This window comes from Brassica rapa, chromosome A09 (assembly GCF_000309985.2).
Source record: "Brassica rapa cultivar Chiifu-401-42 chromosome A09, CAAS_Brap_v3.01, whole genome shotgun sequence".
Classification (NCBI taxonomy): Eukaryota; Viridiplantae; Streptophyta; class Magnoliopsida; order Brassicales; family Brassicaceae; genus Brassica; species Brassica rapa.
In genome coordinates, this window is record NC_024803.2 from 37405008 (window position 1) to 37421888 (window position 16881).

Consider the following 16881-nt stretch of genomic DNA (forward strand, 5'->3'; position numbering starts at 1 on the left):
TCATCAACTTCTCTTTATATGTATAAACGTTTCTTCTCCCTAAAGAAAACACATTTGAGATTTTCATCATCGAAAGAGATAGAGAGAGAAGTTAAAGATAACAATAACGATCATGAAGCTCGTCTGGTCGCCGGAAACTGCCTCTAACTCTTACATCCACACCGTTAGAACGGTACGAATACTCTAAATCAATGGTGCATATTTTGTTACACCTGAGCTATTTTTTCTTAAAAGAACTTCTTGAATTAGATATGAAGTATAAGTCAATGGTTACAACGATAATTTTAAGGTTATTTGAAACGGTATTTTTAATATGTGATTGTTGTTTAAATGTTCCTGATGTATATGAAATTAGAATCTTGATCTTGTTTTTAATTTATATAAATATGTGATTCTTGAAGTGTATAAGCTACAAAGAATCGAGTGTAGCCGAGTATTTATCAGCTACGGCGGCTGGATGGAACACGAGGCTGATCGTGGAGACTTGGAAGCGTGGAGACCCCATCGCCACCAGTGTCGGACTAGCTGTAGCAGCCATACATACCCGCGGAAGACACATATGCATAGTTCCTGACGAGGAGTCAAGATTGGAGTACGAGACCGTGATGAAAAGAGCCGTCGTGAGCGAAGCGACGGAGATAGTGGTCGGAGACTCGGTGGAGGACGTGGTGGATAGACTCTCCGGCGTGGACTTCTTGGTGGTGGACTCAAAACGAGGCGAGTACGTCAAGGCGTTGGGGTTAGCGAACACGAGCAAAATGGGTGCCGTTTTGGTGTGTAAAAACGCCACGCAGAAGTCTATCCCTGGGTTTAAGTGGCACCGTGTTTTGAGACGAGGCACACGTGTTGTAAGATCGGTGTTTTTACCCGTCGGGAGAGGGTTAGATATCGCACACGTGGGAGCCAGTGGTGGTGGTGGTGATTTGAAGAAGGTTCATAGTCGTTGGATTAAACACGTCGATCCTCGGTCAGGAGAAGAGCATCTGTTCAAACGCAAATAGAAAATAATCTGGGTAATAAGACCATTTAAAGGATAAAATTTTTAAGTTCCTTTTTAATGATGTAACTAGTAAGCAAGAACGTTGAATGTACTTTTGTTATTGACCATTTGCAAATGGTCAAGAGTTGGTGATTTTTTTCCAAAATAATAAAATCTTTCACATCTTCATAAACACCACAAAAACATCTCCCATTATCATTTTCATCTCAACGTTAAGTGCATTCTATCTCTTCCCTCTCACTTTATTTTCTTTCATCTTGTTTGATCCAATAGCCATGACAGCACGCTCATCATCGTCACCTAGAAGAAACCACCAATATCCTATCGATGACCATGACTTGATCAGCAAACTCCCAGACGAGTTATTGCAAATGATTCTTTCAAAATTGTCCATCGAAGAAGCTGTAAGAACAAGTGTTTTATCGTCACGTTGGGTGGATGTGTGGAAATGGAGGTCTCATCTCGTCCTCGACATGAACAAGGTCTTGGATACAACCCCAGATAAAGATTTGGCCTATGTTTCTTTTAAGTTGGCTAGATCAATGACTAAGGTTCGTCCATTATCTTCCCTCTTAGGTTTTCATTTTAATCATTTTCTTTAGGAAGGTTTGTCTATAATCTATATATATTTATATACAAGAATACAAAAATTGGATCGACCTATAGACTAATGTTTGGATATATGATTGTGCATTTGGATTTGTAGCAGAAGACATGTTATATGTGAAACAACTATATGATGTAATATGCGATCAAATAATATGCCTCTTAAATACATTATTAATTTAACAGATTTAAAAGTGGGTAAAGAACTATAGTGAAATAGAATCTAGAAGTGATGTGTTGCGTTACTCCACTTAGAACACATACAAACAAAACTACATGATACTTAATCGTGGATTTCAATTTTAACAGATTATTAACTTTTGATATTTGTTATATATATATATGCTTCACACACAAAAATTAATTGGAACCAAATCATGCACAGACTAGACAACATTTCTTAATATATAAAGATTTTGATAGACAACTTCTATTCCAATCCATGCATGCAGATATTTGTGCAACATGAAATTAATACGGTGAATTTTTTTTTTTTTTTTAAATCTCTAATCATTTTGTGTTCTGAAGGTTATAAAGAATCACCACCGTGGCCATCTAGAAAGTTGCATTATTCACTATGACGTATTACAGTGTAAGAATGCTACGCTCCAAAGTTGGATCCACACAGCGACTCAATTGAAACACACAAAAATTCTCACACTTACAAACCGTATGCCTGGTTATCTAAGGGGTTACAAAATAACTAGTTATCTCCGCTTGCTCCCAGATACATTCTCACATCATAGCCTCACTTCACTGTCACTTTGTGGATTTTTGGTAATAACTCCACATGCATTTGGCAATTGCGAGAACCTTAAGACCCTTAAGCTTTTAAACATAGCCATCCCACAAGCTAGTGACCTTAGCGAAGTTTTAGCAGCTTGCACCTCCCTCGAGGTGATTGTGTTGCAAGTCAATTTCCTTAGCCAATATGGTGTGTTGAAGATTGAGAACAACAACTTGAAGTTCTTGCAAGTGACTTTCCCGTATGAGATTGATAGGATCGAAGTGTATGCAACTTGTCTAGACGTGCTCGACATCAGGTTTATCAAAGGTAAGAGAGAGAACTTCATCCTCGCTGGTCCCAACATCCAGGTTAACAAAAATGCTTGGGTGAGTGATCACGGTATTCATACGCCTCACCTCTTCTATAATGTATCATCATATCTCGCTCAGGTACAAACTTAACTAGCACAATCATTTTATATTTTGAAAATAATACATTTATATATATAAAAAATTATATATATATATATATATAAACATTTTGACAAGTATGATATATACTGAATCTTAATTAGGAGAAAAAAATCATTTGCCGTGAGCTTTTGGTGAGTGACTTTCATGATATGAGACGGGATGGGTCTTTATCAGTGACTGTAGATATAACTGATCCGAAAGAAGTGGAGATAGTGAAGGAAGTTTTGCTTATGTGGGCTACTAACAAGATGATAGAGCTTGAGATATTTTTCAAGGTACATTCATGTTATGGTTAAATTCTCATTATTGGATAGAACTTAATCACTTCTCTCACTCATTAATATCATATTTTCATTTCAGAACAAGAAAGCTCCTAGAGATGAAGGTGAATGTTCTACTAACAACAGAACACATAAAATTTTGTTGGAGGATGCAAAACCGTTCCCTAACGCTGCTTTCCGCGTTTATAACGTGCGGTTGTATAATTTCGACGGTTCGAATGAGGAAGAGTTTGCGTTCGCTTCCCGTTTGGTGACGCAAAAGACGGTGGTTAGGAAGATGATGATTGAGACCTCGTCGTTTCATCCGATGAAGAAGTTGAATGCAGAAGCAGCTGTGGCCAAGTTGATGGAACTTCCTAAAGGTTACAAACGTCTTCGTATTGAATGCTTCTGATGATGAAACTTCTATTTACTAGCCTTTTTATTTATTAATTTAAGGATTCTATGGTTTTAAAATTTGGATAATTACTTTGTTTTCCGTACTTTTTTTGTGTTTAGCGTTTGAAAATTTTATGACAAAAGGACTTTATATTTACTTTGTTTTAATATGAATATTATCTGATTTGTTTTATTGTATTCTTGTGTTTGGTTAGTGATTTTGCAAAAGAGATTACGTTATATGAACATATATAATAGAAATAGGATTATGTTCACATGGCATAACAAAACCAGATCATATAACTAAACAGTTGTTTATAAATTAATATTCAAAAATTAAACGAATTCTAAAGTTCATCAGGATACTTTTTTGCTATATGAAAATTCAATTGTGGCTATTAGTTGGATGCAAGACTATGGTCAGGGTCATTAGAGTACGTTTAGAGTGTTTTTGTTAATTATTTTTTTTCTTGAATTAGGGTTTTTATTTTCCCTTTTCATGTAATGCTTTTTTTTGGCATAAGGATTTGATGTTTAATGTACTGTCCTGTTATCATAAAGGGGTACTAAAAATTTGTTTGCTATGGTTGAAATAAAAACGCCTAAATTTTACCTTAATTCGATACAAAACTATTTTTGGCATCACTAATGTTTCATCAATGATGTTTCTCATTGCATAATCGATGTATATCATATTAGAATCATGATCTTGTTTTTAACTTGGATATATATGTTTTTTTTAATAAAAGGTTCTTATTAATTTGAATAAAAATGAAACTTACAAACAAGAAATTACAGTGAAAACAGAGCACAGAAGCTCAAATCGTCAGGAATCAATTCTTTTTTTTTTGACTAAAGAGAATCAATTCCTTTCCAAAGAAATTACCAAACCAGAAACTAAGTGTTCTCTACCACTGACGATATTAATCAACAAGAAAACCGAGCACCAACGATTAAAGAAATATTCAACTTCAACTTCATATCTCCAAATATTCTCATTTCGAGCTTTGGCCATGGGATTTACTAAAACTTTGAAAGGTTACCTCTGTAGTTGTGGTATTGCCAGCTACCAAAAAAATGTGCATGATCAGCCAGTGGTAGACTGGTGGTGGTGATTTGAAGAAGGCTCATAGCCGTTGGATTAACACATCGATCCTCGGTCGGGAGGAGAGCATTTGTTCAAACATTTTTCTTTTTTAGCAACTTGTTCAAACGTTTATAGAAAATAATCTGGGAGATAAGACCATTCAAAGGAGAATTTTTTAAGTTCGTTTTTAATGATGTAACTTGTAATCAAGTACGTTGAATGTGATAGATATTACGTTTTTGATAGAATTTCGAAAAGTTCCCTTATAATCTGAAATTATTACTTTTTATTTAATTTGTATGTCAAACTTTTAAATCAGTTGTGAAGACCAGAATAACATGTTTTTATTTATTTGTTGTGCACATTAAAACAATTACCTTCCAGTTGAAATAATTTTCTTTTACACAGAAATATTTATTTCTATAAATTTTATTTATGTCAAAGAAGGAAACACATTTTAAATTCAAAATTGCAAATGGTCAAGACTTAAGAGTTGGTAAAAAAAATTCTTGCAATTGAAATATTTGTCTTTTACACAGAAATAATATATAATTAATTATATGTATGTTAAAGAAGGAAACACATTATTTTTTTCCAGAATTGCAAATGGTCAAGAGTTGGTAAAAAAGTTCCCAAAAAATAAATAAATGTAGAATCTTTTACATCCTTCATAACAGCAAAAAAACATCTTCATTTTCATTTTCATTTTCATTTTCATATCCATCCATGTCTCAACGCTAAGTGCATTCAATCTCTTCTCTCTCGCTTTACTTTCTTTCATCTTCTTTGATCCAATAGCCATGACGACATGCTCATCATCATCATCATCATCATCATCATCATCATCGTCACCTAGAAAGCTCCAATATCCTATCGATGACAATGATTGGATCAGCAAACTCCCAGACGAGTTATTGCAATTGATTCTCTCAAAATTGTCCACCGAAGAAGCTGTAAGAACAAGTCTTTTATCGTCACGATGGGAGGATGTGTGGAAATGGAGGTCTCATCTCGTCCTCGACATGAACAAGGTCTTGGAAACAACCCCCGATGAAGATTTGCACCGAGTTTCTGTTGAGTTGGCTAGGTCAATGACCAAGGTTCGTCAGTTCTCTTCTCTCGTAGATTTTCATTTTAATCATTTTCTTTATGAAGGTTTGTCTCTCTCTATATATATAAGAGAATACACAAAATGGACCGGCCTGTAGACTAATGTATGGATAGATGATTGTGCATTTGGATTTGTAGTAGAAGAATCAACTATATGATATAATATGCGATAAGTGTTAAGTTACTCCACTTCAGACAAGCAAAACTACATGATACTTAATGATGGCTTTCAGTTGTAAATATTTAATTTTTGATATTTGATACAACAAATTAGCTGGAAACTAATCATGCACAGAGTAGACAACACTTCTTAATATATATAGATTTTGATAGACAACTTCTATTCCATGCATGCAAATGTTTGCATGTATATAACATGAAATTAATACATTGAATAATTAAAAAATAATTATAATCATTTTACATTCTGTAGGCTATAAATAATTACCATGGACACCTAGAAAGATGCATTATTCAGCATTATGTATCCCAATGTAAGGATGGTACGCTCCAAAGTTGGATCCACTCAGTGACTCGTTTGGAACACACAAAAGATCTCACACTTGTAAACTACATCCCTGCTACAAGGCGTTGCACAAGAGCTAGTTTGCTCAGCTTGCTCCCAGATACATTTTCACATCATAGCCTCACTTCACTATCACTTTGTGGATACACCCTAATAGGTCCACGTGCCTTCAGCAATTGCAAGAATCTTAAGACCCTCAAGCTTATAAACGTTGTCATCTCACAAGCTAGTGTCCTTAGTGGAGTTTTAGCAGCTTGCTCCTCCCTCGAGGTGGTTGTGTTGAAAGTCAATTTCCTAACCCCACGTGGTGTGTTGAAGATTGAGAACAACAACTTGAAGTTCTTGCAATTGTCTTTCCTTTACGAGATTGATAGGATGGAAGTGTATGCAACTTGTCTAGATGTTCTAGACATCAGGTGTATCAAAGTTAAGAGAGACAACTTCATCCTCGTTGCTCCCAATATCCAGGTTAACACAAATGCTTGGTTGGATGATCACGGCTGTATGGATTGTCCTCACCTCTACTATCATGTATCATCATATCTCGCTCAGGTACAAACTTAACTAACACAATCTTTGTGAATATTTTGAAAATTACATATATATATATTGACATGAATGATGTATTTCTGAATCTTAATTAGGAGGAAAAAAACATTTGGCATGAGCTTTTGGTGAGTGACTTTCATGATATGAGACGGTCTGGGTGTTTATCAGTGAGTGTAGATTTAACTGATCCGGAAGAAGTGGAGATACTGAAGGAAGTTTTGCTTATGTGGACCGATCTTTTGATGGAGTTTGAGATCTTGTTCAAGGTACATTAATGTCATGTTTAAATTGTCATTATTGGATAGAACTTGACCACTTCTCTCATATATCATATTTTTGTTTCAGAACAAGAAATCTCCTATAGAAGAAGGTGAATGTTCTACTAACGACAGAACACATGCAAAACCGTTCCTTAACGGTGATTTATGGTTTTATAATGTGTGGTTGTATAATTTTGATGGTTCGAATGATGAAGAGTTTGCGTTTGCTTCACATTTGTTGATGCAAGAGACAGTGATAATTAAGATGATGATCGAGACTTCTTCGTTTCCTCCGACGAAGAAGTTGAATGCAGAAGCAGCTGTGGCCAAGTTGATGGAACTTCCTAAACGTTACAAACATTTTATTGAATGCTTCTGATGAAACTTTGGTTCCATTAATAGTATAAACTGTTTACTAGCCTTTTCTTTATTTTATCTGTGGATAATGTTGTTTTCGTACTTATTTTGTGTTCTACCATTTGAGAATTTATGACTAAAACAAATAGATTTGAGATTTAAATTGTCTTAATCTTGATTTAGTTTGAGTTATGGATCTAACTCATACATAACTCAAAAATGTCATCAATCATGCATTAAATTTAGTTTTTATTTTATTTTAAATTTGAATTATCATGTATTATGGTTGAGTCACAATTTTGAGTTACACCTTTTGTAAAATTGTTAAATCAAAATTTAATGCAACATCATGACTAATCCCATGTTTTAGAATTGAGGTACAGTTATAGTTAAAGTTTCTGTCTAAAGTACAAGTGAAAATAATAAATTCAAAACACACACCACGTACAGAAAAGCTTTATGTTATACGTTTTGGATTTTTTGTTCGTAAATAAATATTATTTATATTTCCAAAACCACCATAGCAATATCTTATTCTTTTTTTCTGGAAATATTTTTAGCAATATCATACAACTTGGCCTAATTTTGTGTTAGTCAAAGATTTTTTATTCTCTTTATTGTTCTTATTTTGTATTGTTAACTTTAAATTATTATTTTACATAATCTTATTAGTTGTAAATTTTATTTGAAATGGAAATTTATAAATTACTTTATTATTGATATCGGATAAATATTATAATCAGTAAGTATAGTTCTTAGAAAAAATATATACTGCAACTTAATTTTTGTTAAAATTTATTCTATACATATTAAAAAAATATTTTATTATTTATTTATTTTAAATAGGTTAATGTTTTTTTTGTTATTAATAATAATTCATCACCTTAGGTTTATAATTATATTTATTTTATTGAAAACTATACTGCAACTTATACATCGAAAAGGTTACCAATCATCAATTTTTCTAAAATTATAACTTTTATTTTTACTGCAAACTTACCACATAAAGTTACTGTTTTTACCACATAATTTTTACTTTAAATTACATCGAATTGCAATATATATTGTAACTCACTTCAATACTACATGTCACCAATCAAAACCTTAATATGAATACTATCTGACGTTCTGGTATTTTTAGTTAATGCTTTTGCAAATGAGACTGCGTTATATGAACCTATATAACAGAAAAAGAATTTTTGTTTTCACATCATGTAATAAGTAAACGACTAAAATTCAACGAATTTCTTATGTTAAACGGAGTATTTTTTTGATGAAATTTCACATTTATTGATCAAATAGTAGAAATGATTACATTTACAAAAGAATCAGGCTATGAAGAATACACTGAAATAAAGAAAGAATAAGAAAACTATAGCAAGACCGCCTTCTGCCTAACCCATGAGCTCAAACAATCGCTGTAGAAGTCCAGCATATCTATGCTGCAGATCATACTTCAGTGACACTATCCTATTCCTCATCGATCTATCAATAACCTTATGCATCTGGTTTGTCGACGTCCAGTTGCCTTGATGTCGCCTGGAGTTTCTTTCTCTCCATATATGACAAATGACTGTTTGAAAGATCATCTTGATTAGAATGAAGTCAAGTCTATTTACCCTCTCGTGTTTGATCGCATTAAGCGTAATAGACCAGCCAGGGTTTGTCCTGCGGCCAAAGAATCCTCTCACCAGACCTTCCCAAACAGTGAAAGAGTAGGGACAAACAAAGAAGATATGATCTCTTGTCTCATCCCTTTCTCCACATAGTCCACACCTCTGCGTAATACCCCAACTCCTCATCCTGTCTCCAGTAGAAAACCGGTTTTGTACTGCTAGCCAAGTGATAAAGGCGTACCGAGGTGTGCTCTAAGCGAACCATACGCTCAACAAGGCTCAACAAGGCCAAGTGATAAACGGAGTATTTTTTTTACTATGTGAAAAGTAAATTGTGGCTAAATTGTATCAACAAGGCTATGTCAGGGTGATCAGGGTACGTTTAGATGTTTTAGTTAATCAGTCTTTGTATTTTAATTTATAATTTAGGTTTTCACATTTTTCCTTTTTATGTTATCGGTTTTCGACATAAATATTTTTTTAAGAAATGAGAATTAATTAGTGTTACGTTCAAAATATAATAGAAGCAATTTATGCTATTACTGGAACAAAAATAACTTAACTTTATCTTAATTCGGTACATGATCAATGTAGTATCACTAATCTATTACTTCTTCTGTTTCACATAGAATTCTTTGTAATATCGCAATTTATACTTATTGTAGGATATGAGAATTATTTTTATGGTATTGTAACAAAGACCTAAAATATATTAGTAGTGTGTATCTATACTATTAAAATAGAAGTCATGACTTCTTTCATGTTGATATTTTAAATGGACCATCCCTAGAAAGTTGATTACATTATTTTTTTTGTATTTTCGTAATAAAATCCTAACAACATATTTATTCCATCAAAATATTATTAGACATGCATCGAAAATATGTTATTCCATCAATATATAATTGTATTTGCATATAACCATTTATCATCTACTTAAAAATAATAACATTTAATTATTCTAGAGTTAATACCTGTATATGATCTAATTAATAGTAATAATAACATTTATTATGAAAATACAATAATGTAGAAATTTACCATGAAAATAATAAAATCGAATCATTAATTAAAAATCCTAACACTATTGTATTTGCATGATAAATGTTATTATTATTAATTATTATATTATACATTATACATGTATCAATATTTATATAGATATTGTGTTAACAAAAATATATTGATAGACATATAATATTTTAAAATACAATACTATATATTCAACCATATACTTTCTTTATAATAAATTGCTTTTAATATATATATATATACTATAGTGATGAATTTTTCATACGTGATTTTTTAAATATGGACCATACTTTAAAACTTTATCAAATTTTACATGAATTAGTTATAATATTTATAATATTTTATTTTTTATTTGAATACATATAAATATTTTTCTTAAGAAAGTTCTAACAAAATCTTTTAAAAATCTTTTTAGAGTCAATTTTAATTTTATTTTAAAAAGTACTTAATTTTAATTTTAGTTATCATAAAATATAATTAGAAATTAAAATTTATTTTAGTGTTGATTTATATGCGGAAATTTAAAATTATATAAAATATTTGAATTATATATTAAATGATAATAACAATTTAAACTGATTAATTTTCTTAAATACAATTTAAAAAGATTTTTTAGAAATATTCATTTCTATTTTAAAATAAAAGAAGATATTTATCCAACTTAGTGTATTTTTCAAATATGATATTTACTACAAAAATTTCTTCTCCTATACATGTCCGATTTAATTTGCTTCCATACATATTATAAATTTTAAATATAAAAGTATGTAAAGTATTATCATTACATAATAATGTTTTGAAAATAATATTTTTTACAAAAATAAAAAATTTATAGTAATAATATATGCGCCAAGTAACCATAGCTATTATAGAATTACATAATATATAACATCAATTTACATTAAGTTATTGGTAAACCATTTTATATAAACTAAAATATTTCAGTATATATAAAAAAAAATATGCACGATTGTACGGGTCGAGATCTAGTGCTATTGTTAAAATGGAAACACCCTTTAGTTTGATAGAAGATCAATTTAATATCGCTAATATATTACTTTCCCACTATTATTTATTATTTTTCTTAAAAAGTGTTAAAATGAATGTGTTTAAAGCTTTTTTAGAAAAAAAGAAAAGTTATTGATTAATAAAATTTAAATTTTAAAAAATAACTTTAATCTCTACAAAATTTAGGGAGAAAACTTAGACTAAATTTCCTACTTAATTTTTGCGTTAAAATCAATTCATTTTCTATTCAAACTTGGACTATACTAAGACGTTTTCTCCCATGGCTAAGTTAACAACAGTTCGTTTTCTATTGAAAGTAGCTGCTTCCTGCAATTGGTTTCTTCATCAACTGGACATTTCCAATGCATTTTTGAATGACGAGTTGAATGAAAAAATTTATATGAAGATTCCAGAATAGTATGCAGAGAGGAAAGGTATCACATTGCCTAAAGGTTTTGTTTTCCGACTGAACAAATCGATCTATGGTCTCAAACAGGCGTCACAACAATGGTTCCTTAAGTTCTCTGCTGCTCAGTTGCGTTTGTGTTTCTCAAGGGCTACTGGTGATCATACCCTCTTTGTCAAGACTTGTGCTGATGGACATTTTCTTGCAGTGTTAGTGTATGTGGATGACATCATTGTGGCAAGCACAAATGCATCCAAATCTAAAGAGTTGATCCAAAATTTGTCTCAACAGTTCAAATTGAGAGATCTTGGCGTTCTTAAGTACTTCTTGGATCTTGAAATAGCTCAAAGCAGTGAAAGTATCTCTGTTTGTCAGAGAAAATATGCTTTGGAGACTCTTTCTTCTATAGGAATGCTTGGATGCAAGCCTATCTCGACTCCTATGGTTCTGAATCTTCATTTGTCTATTGATGAGGGTGCTCCTATAGAGAATCCAGAGATGCGTCAAAGCCTTGTTGGACGGTTAATGTATCTTACGATCACTCGACCATATATCACATATGCTGTCAACAAGCTTTGTCAATACTCCTCTGCTCCTAAGTTACCTCATCTTCAGGCAGTCTATAAAGTGTTGCACTAGATCAAAAGAACTATTGGACATGGTCTTTTCTACTCAACTTCCGCTGACTTGACCCTGAAGGGCTTTGCTGATGCAGATTGGAATTCATGTCGTGATAGTAGACAATCAACGACAGGACATAGTCTCATGTTCTTCAGCTGCCGCAGAGTGTCACGCCTTATCTCAAGCTGCGAAGGAGATGGTTTGGTTGATCAAGTTACTTAATGATTTGAAGGTATGATCACTAACTCCGATCTTATTCTCTGATATTACTGCGGCCATTTACATTGCTATTAATCTCGTGTTCCACGAACAGACTAAGCATATAGAGAATGATTGTCATTTTGTTCGGAAACACTTGATCCTGATATACTCACGACTCTCCATGTTCGTACGGCTGATCAAGTTGCGGATATCATGACTAAACCACTGTTTCCTCATTAGTTTAATCATCTTAAGTCCAAAATGAGCCTTTATAACATTTTTGAAAGCTCATCTTGAAGAGACATATTGGTGTACACCCGGTTTACCGGTTTAAATGCTAATTTAACTTAGTGGTTTAGTATTGGTTAGTGTACAGCTTACTATATAAACACATGTAAATGTTCATTTGTAAAATAAGAAAAGATATTTTACATAATAAACTTCTTCATCTCTCCCAAAACTTGATCGTAATAAAATCCTTTACACTCTATAGAATCTAAACCCTAGACAAAGAAACAAAACGTCTCGTTTATGTTAAAGGCTATATTAAATACGAATTTTGAGAATCCCAAAGAAGATGTAACAAGTGGGAGAAAAAAGTGAATAAAAGAAGACACGTTATGATTGACTCATTTATTAACCTAACTGCCTAACCGTCTTTCTCACCACCTTCCTCCTTCATCAACTTCTCTTTATATAAACGTTTCTTCTCCCTAAAGAAAACACATTTGAGATTTTCATCATCGAAAGAGATAGAGAGAGAAGTTAAAGATAACAAATAACGATCATGAAGCTCGTCTGGTCGCCGGAAACTGCCTCTAACGCTTACATCCATACCGTTATAGAACGGTAAGAATACTCTAAATCAATGGTGCATATTTTGTTACACCTGAGCTATTTTTTCTTAAAAGAACTTCTTGAATTGGATATGAAGTATAAGTCAATGGTTACAACGATAATTTAAGGTTATTTGAAACGGTATTTTTAATATGTGATTGTTGTTTAAATGTTCCTGATGTATATGAAATTAGAATCTTGATCTTGTTTTTAACTTGTAATATATATATATATATATATATATATATATGTGATTCTTGAAGTGTAAAGCTACAAAGAATCGAGTGTAGCCGAGTATTTATCGGCTACGGCGGCTGGATGGAGCACGAGGCTGATCGTGGAGACTTGGAAGCGTGGAGACCCTATCGCCACCAGTGTCGGACTAGCTGTAGCAGCCATACATACCCGCGGAAGACACATATGCATAGTTCCTGACGAGGAGTCAAGATTGGAGTACGAGACCGTGATGAAAAGAGCCGTCGTGAGCGAAGCGACGGAGATAGTGGTCGGAGACTCGGTGGAGGACGTGGTGGATAGACTCTCCGGCGTGGACTTCTTGGTGGTGGACTCAAAACGCGGCGAGTACGTCAAGGCGTTGGGGTTAGCGAACACGAGCAAAATGGGTGCCGTTTTGGTGTGTAAAAACGCCACGCAGAAGTCTATCCCTGGGTTTAAGTGGCACCGTGTTTTGAGACGAGGCACACGTGTTGTAAGATCGGTGTTTTTACCCGTCGGGAGAGGGTTAGATATCGCACACGTGGGAGCCAGTGGTGGTGGTGGTGATTTGAAGAAGGTTCATAGTCGTTGGATTAAACACGTCGATCCTCGGTCAGGAGAAGAGCATCTGTTCAAACGCAAATAGAAAATAATCTGGGTAATAAGACCATTTAAAGGATAAAATTTTTAAGTTCCTTTTTAATGATGTAACTAGTAAGCAAGAACGTTGAATGTACTTTTGTTATTGACCATTTGCAAATGGTCAAGAGTTGGTGATTTTTTCCAAAATAATAAAATCTTTCACATCTTCATAAACACCACAAAAACATCTCCCATTATCATTTTCATCTCAACGTTAAGTGCATTCTATCTCTTCTCTCTCACTTTATTTTCTTTCATCTTGTTTGATCCAATAGCCATGACAGCACCCTCATCATCGTCACCTAGAAGAAACCACCAATATCCTATCGATGACCATGACTTGATCAGCAAACTCCCAGACGAGTTATTGCAAATGGTTCTCTCAAATTTGTCCACCGAAGAAGCTGTAAGAACAAGTGTTTTGTCGTCACGTTGGGTGGATGTGTGGAAATGGAGGTCTTATCTCGTCCTCGACATGAACATGGTCTTGGATTCAACCCCCAAGGAACGTTTGCAACAAGTTTCTGTTCAGTTGGCTAGGTTAATGACCAAGGTTCGTCAATTCTCTTCTCTCTTAAGTTTTCATTTGAATCATTTTATTTACGAAGGTTTGTCTCTCTATACAAGGAACCCACGCGACTATGTTTGGATAGATGATTGTTTATTTGGATATGTAGTAGAAGAATCAACTATATGATATAATATGCATCAAATATATTTTAGCAGATCTGAAAGTGGGTAAAGAACCATAGTGAATGAGAAAGGATAGGAAGCAATTACTAAACCTGTTGTCAAGTTGGATTATATAATCTTTAGGCTCATTAAGCATCTTTACTCTATCTTGTTTTTTTTCTTCTTTTTTTTTTTTTGCCAAGATTGAGTATTAACTAGATTTAACTTTTTGTAAAATCTGAACATCATGAATATGATATTAGCATTCTTAGCAAAAAACCATAGTGAATGAGAATCTAGAAGTGCCGCGTTACTCCACTTAGAACGCAGACAAACAAAAAACTACATGATACTTAATGATGGCTTTCAATTGTAAAATATTGAACTTTTGATATTTGATAAATATGCTTCACACAAACAAATTAGCTGGAACCAAATCATGCACAGACTTGACAACATGTCTTAATATATATAGGTTTTGATAGACAACTTCTATTCCATGCTGCAGATGTTTGCATTGCACGTACATAATATGAAATTAATACACTGTACAATTTTTGTTTTTTAAAAAAACTAATCATTTTGTGTTCTGAAGGTTATAAATAATCACCGTGGCCGCCTAGAGAGATGCACTATTCAGCATTACAAATCCCAATGTAAGGATGGTACGCTCCAAAGTTGGATCGACTCAGTGACTGGTTTGAAACACACAAAAGATCTCACACTTATAAACTATATCCCTGCTATAAGGCATTACAAAAGAGCTAATTTGCTCAGCTTGCACCCATATACATTTTCACATCATAGCCTCAGTTCACTATCACTTTGTGGATTTAGCCTAATAGGTCCAGATGCCTTCTGCAAGTGCAAGAATCTTAAGACTCTCAATCTTATAAACATTGTCATCTCACAAGCTAGTGTCCTTAGTGGAGTTTTAGCAGCTTTCTCCTCCCTCGAGGTTATTGTGTTGAATGTCAATTTCCTAACCCCACGTGGTGTGTTGAAGATCGAGAACAACAATTTGAAGTTCTTGCAATTGTCTTACCTTAACGAGATTGATAGGATGGAAGTGTATGCAACTTGTCTAGATGTTCTAGACATCAGGTGTATCAAAGTTAAGAGAGACAACTTCATCCTCGTTGCTCCCAATATCGAGGTTAACAAAAATTCTTGGCTGGATAATCACAGCCGTAATGATTGTCCTCACCTCTACTGTAACGTATCATCATTTCTCGCTCAGGTACAAACTTAACTAACACAATCATTTTTTTTATTTTGAAAATAATACATATATACTAGAGGTCGTTACCTCAACTGGAATGGACCATGACTATTGTCTCAGGTCTCTAGTTCGAATTACCGTTTTGACGAAACTAATATTACATGATTTGGTTTTGGGCATAAAAGGATTACGAGCTTCTGCCAAGAACCTCTAAAATAAATAATACATATATATATATTGACATGTATGATGTATACTGAATCTTAATCAGGTGGAAACAAACATTTGGCATAAGATTTTGGGGAGCGACTTTATTGATATGAGACGGTATGTGTATTTATCAGTGAGTGTAGATATAACTGATCCGAAAGAAGTGGAGATACTGGAGGAAGTTTTGCTTATGTGGACCAATGGTTTGTTGGAGCTTGAGATCTTTTTCAAGGTACACTCATGGTTAAATTCTCATTATTGGATAGAACTTGACCACTTCTCTCATATATCATATATCATATTTTCATTTCAGCATAAGAAATCTCATAGGGAAGAAGGTGAATGTTCTACTAACGACAGAACACATGCAAAACTGTTCCCTAACGCTGATTTACGCGTTTATAATGTGCGGTTGTATAATTTTGATGGTTCGAATGAGGAAGAATTTGCGTTTGTTTCACGTTTGGTGATGCAAAAGCCGGTGATACTGAATATGATGATCGAGACTTCTTTGTTTCCTCCGACGAAGAAGTTCAATGCGGAAGCAGCTGTGGCCAAGTTGATGGAACTTAAATATTACAAAAATCTTAAAATTGAATGCTTCTGATGAAACTTTGGTTCTAGTATTATAAACTGTTTGCTAGCCTTCTTTATTATATCTGAGGATAATGTGGTTTTGTGTTCTACCATTTTGAGAATTTATGTGGTCTTGGTGAGATTTGCTATATCCTAAGATGAATATTATTTGATTTTTGTTTTATTACGTTCTTGTATTTGGTTAATGCTTTTGCAAAATAGATTACGTATGTGAACCTATATAACAGAAAGGATTATGTTATCACGG

General features: G+C 33.3%; 6 protein-coding genes across 8 annotated transcripts; all 6 read left to right on the forward strand.

Annotated features, from left to right (window-relative positions):
- The first annotated feature begins 16 nt into the window (after nt 1-16).
- On the forward strand, nt 17-1403 carry LOC103841920. Of its 2 annotated transcripts, XM_033279841.1 has the most exons (3): nt 17-172; nt 402-1013; nt 1274-1403. In XM_033279841.1, the coding sequence occupies exons 1-2, from the start codon at nt 113-115 to the stop codon at nt 999-1001; spliced, it is 660 nt and encodes a 219-aa protein (XP_033135732.1). In that variant the 5' UTR covers nt 17-112; the 3' UTR covers nt 1002-1013; nt 1274-1403. The 2 variants fall into 2 exon arrangements, with proteins under 2 accessions (XP_033135732.1, XP_009116757.1); XM_009118509.3 differs by lacking the exon at nt 1274-1403 and having other exon boundaries at nt 402-1068.
- LOC103841919 (F-box protein At3g60790) lies at nt 1075-3481 on the forward strand. Its single transcript, XM_009118508.3, has 4 exons — nt 1075-1551; nt 2135-2782; nt 2908-3081; nt 3167-3481. The coding sequence occupies exons 1-4, from the start codon at nt 1276-1278 to the stop codon at nt 3479-3481; spliced, it is 1413 nt and encodes a 470-aa protein (XP_009116756.2). The 5' UTR covers nt 1075-1275.
- On the forward strand, nt 3322-6896 carry LOC103842347 (F-box protein At3g60790). The gene is made up of 2 exons (XM_033279837.1): nt 3322-5652; nt 6096-6896. The coding sequence occupies exons 1-2, from the start codon at nt 5353-5355 to the stop codon at nt 6750-6752; spliced, it is 957 nt and encodes a 318-aa protein (XP_033135728.1). The 5' UTR covers nt 3322-5352; the 3' UTR covers nt 6753-6896.
- Nucleotides 6897-11429: 4533 nt separating this feature from the next.
- LOC108869693 (uncharacterized mitochondrial protein AtMg00810-like) lies at nt 11430-12055 on the forward strand. The gene is made up of 2 exons (XM_018654435.1): nt 11430-11444; nt 11507-12055. The coding sequence occupies exons 1-2, from the start codon at nt 11430-11432 to the stop codon at nt 12053-12055; spliced, it is 564 nt and encodes a 187-aa protein (XP_018509951.1).
- A 1288-nt stretch (nt 12056-13343) lies between these two features.
- LOC103842348 lies at nt 13344-14331 on the forward strand (the record flags this gene model as incomplete). Its single annotated transcript, XM_033279842.1, has 1 exon — nt 13344-14331. A coding segment is annotated over one exon (594 nt), but the record flags the coding sequence as incomplete, so codon positions are not given.
- Nucleotides 14332-14338: 7 nt separating this feature from the next.
- Nucleotides 14339-16804, forward strand: LOC103841921 (F-box protein At3g60790). 2 transcript variants are annotated; one of them, XM_009118510.3, is made up of 4 exons: nt 14339-14486; nt 15201-15845; nt 16099-16269; nt 16351-16804. In XM_009118510.3, the coding sequence occupies exons 1-4, from the start codon at nt 14409-14411 to the stop codon at nt 16642-16644; spliced, it is 1188 nt and encodes a 395-aa protein (XP_009116758.2). In that variant the 5' UTR covers nt 14339-14408; the 3' UTR covers nt 16645-16804. The 2 variants fall into 2 exon arrangements, with proteins under 2 accessions (XP_009116758.2, XP_033135727.1); XM_033279836.1 differs by having other exon boundaries at nt 16099-16804.
- The last annotated feature ends 77 nt before the right edge of the window (nt 16805-16881 follow it).

Bases quoted from the DNA above. Each gene is read 5' to 3' on its own strand.
- LOC103841921 (XM_033279836.1), top strand. From the start codon at position 14,409: ATGAACATGGTCTTGGATTCAACCCCCAAGGAACGTTTGCAACAAGTT. The intron at 14,487-15,200 runs GTTCGTCAATTC...TGTGTTCTGAAG, and splicing joins TGGCTAGGTTAATGACCAAG to GTTATAAATAATCACCGTGG. The intron at 15,846-16,098 runs GTACAAACTTAA...AATCTTAATCAG, and splicing joins TATCATCATTTCTCGCTCAG to GTGGAAACAAACATTTGGCA.
- LOC103841919 (XM_009118508.3), top strand. From the start codon at position 1,276: ATGACAGCACGCTCATCATCGTCACCTAGAAGAAACCACCAATATCCT. The intron at 1,552-2,134 runs GTTCGTCCATTA...TGTGTTCTGAAG, and splicing joins TGGCTAGATCAATGACTAAG to GTTATAAAGAATCACCACCG. The intron at 3,082-3,166 runs GTACATTCATGT...TTTTCATTTCAG, and splicing joins AGCTTGAGATATTTTTCAAG to AACAAGAAAGCTCCTAGAGA.
- LOC103841920 (XM_033279841.1), top strand. From the start codon at position 113: ATGAAGCTCGTCTGGTCGCCGGAAACTGCCTCTAACTCTTACATCCAC. The intron at 173-401 runs GTACGAATACTC...TGATTCTTGAAG, and splicing joins ACATCCACACCGTTAGAACG to TGTATAAGCTACAAAGAATC.
- LOC103842347 (XM_033279837.1), top strand. From the start codon at position 5,353: ATGACGACATGCTCATCATCATCATCATCATCATCATCATCATCATCG. The intron at 5,653-6,095 runs GTTCGTCAGTTC...TACATTCTGTAG, and splicing joins TGGCTAGGTCAATGACCAAG to GCTATAAATAATTACCATGG.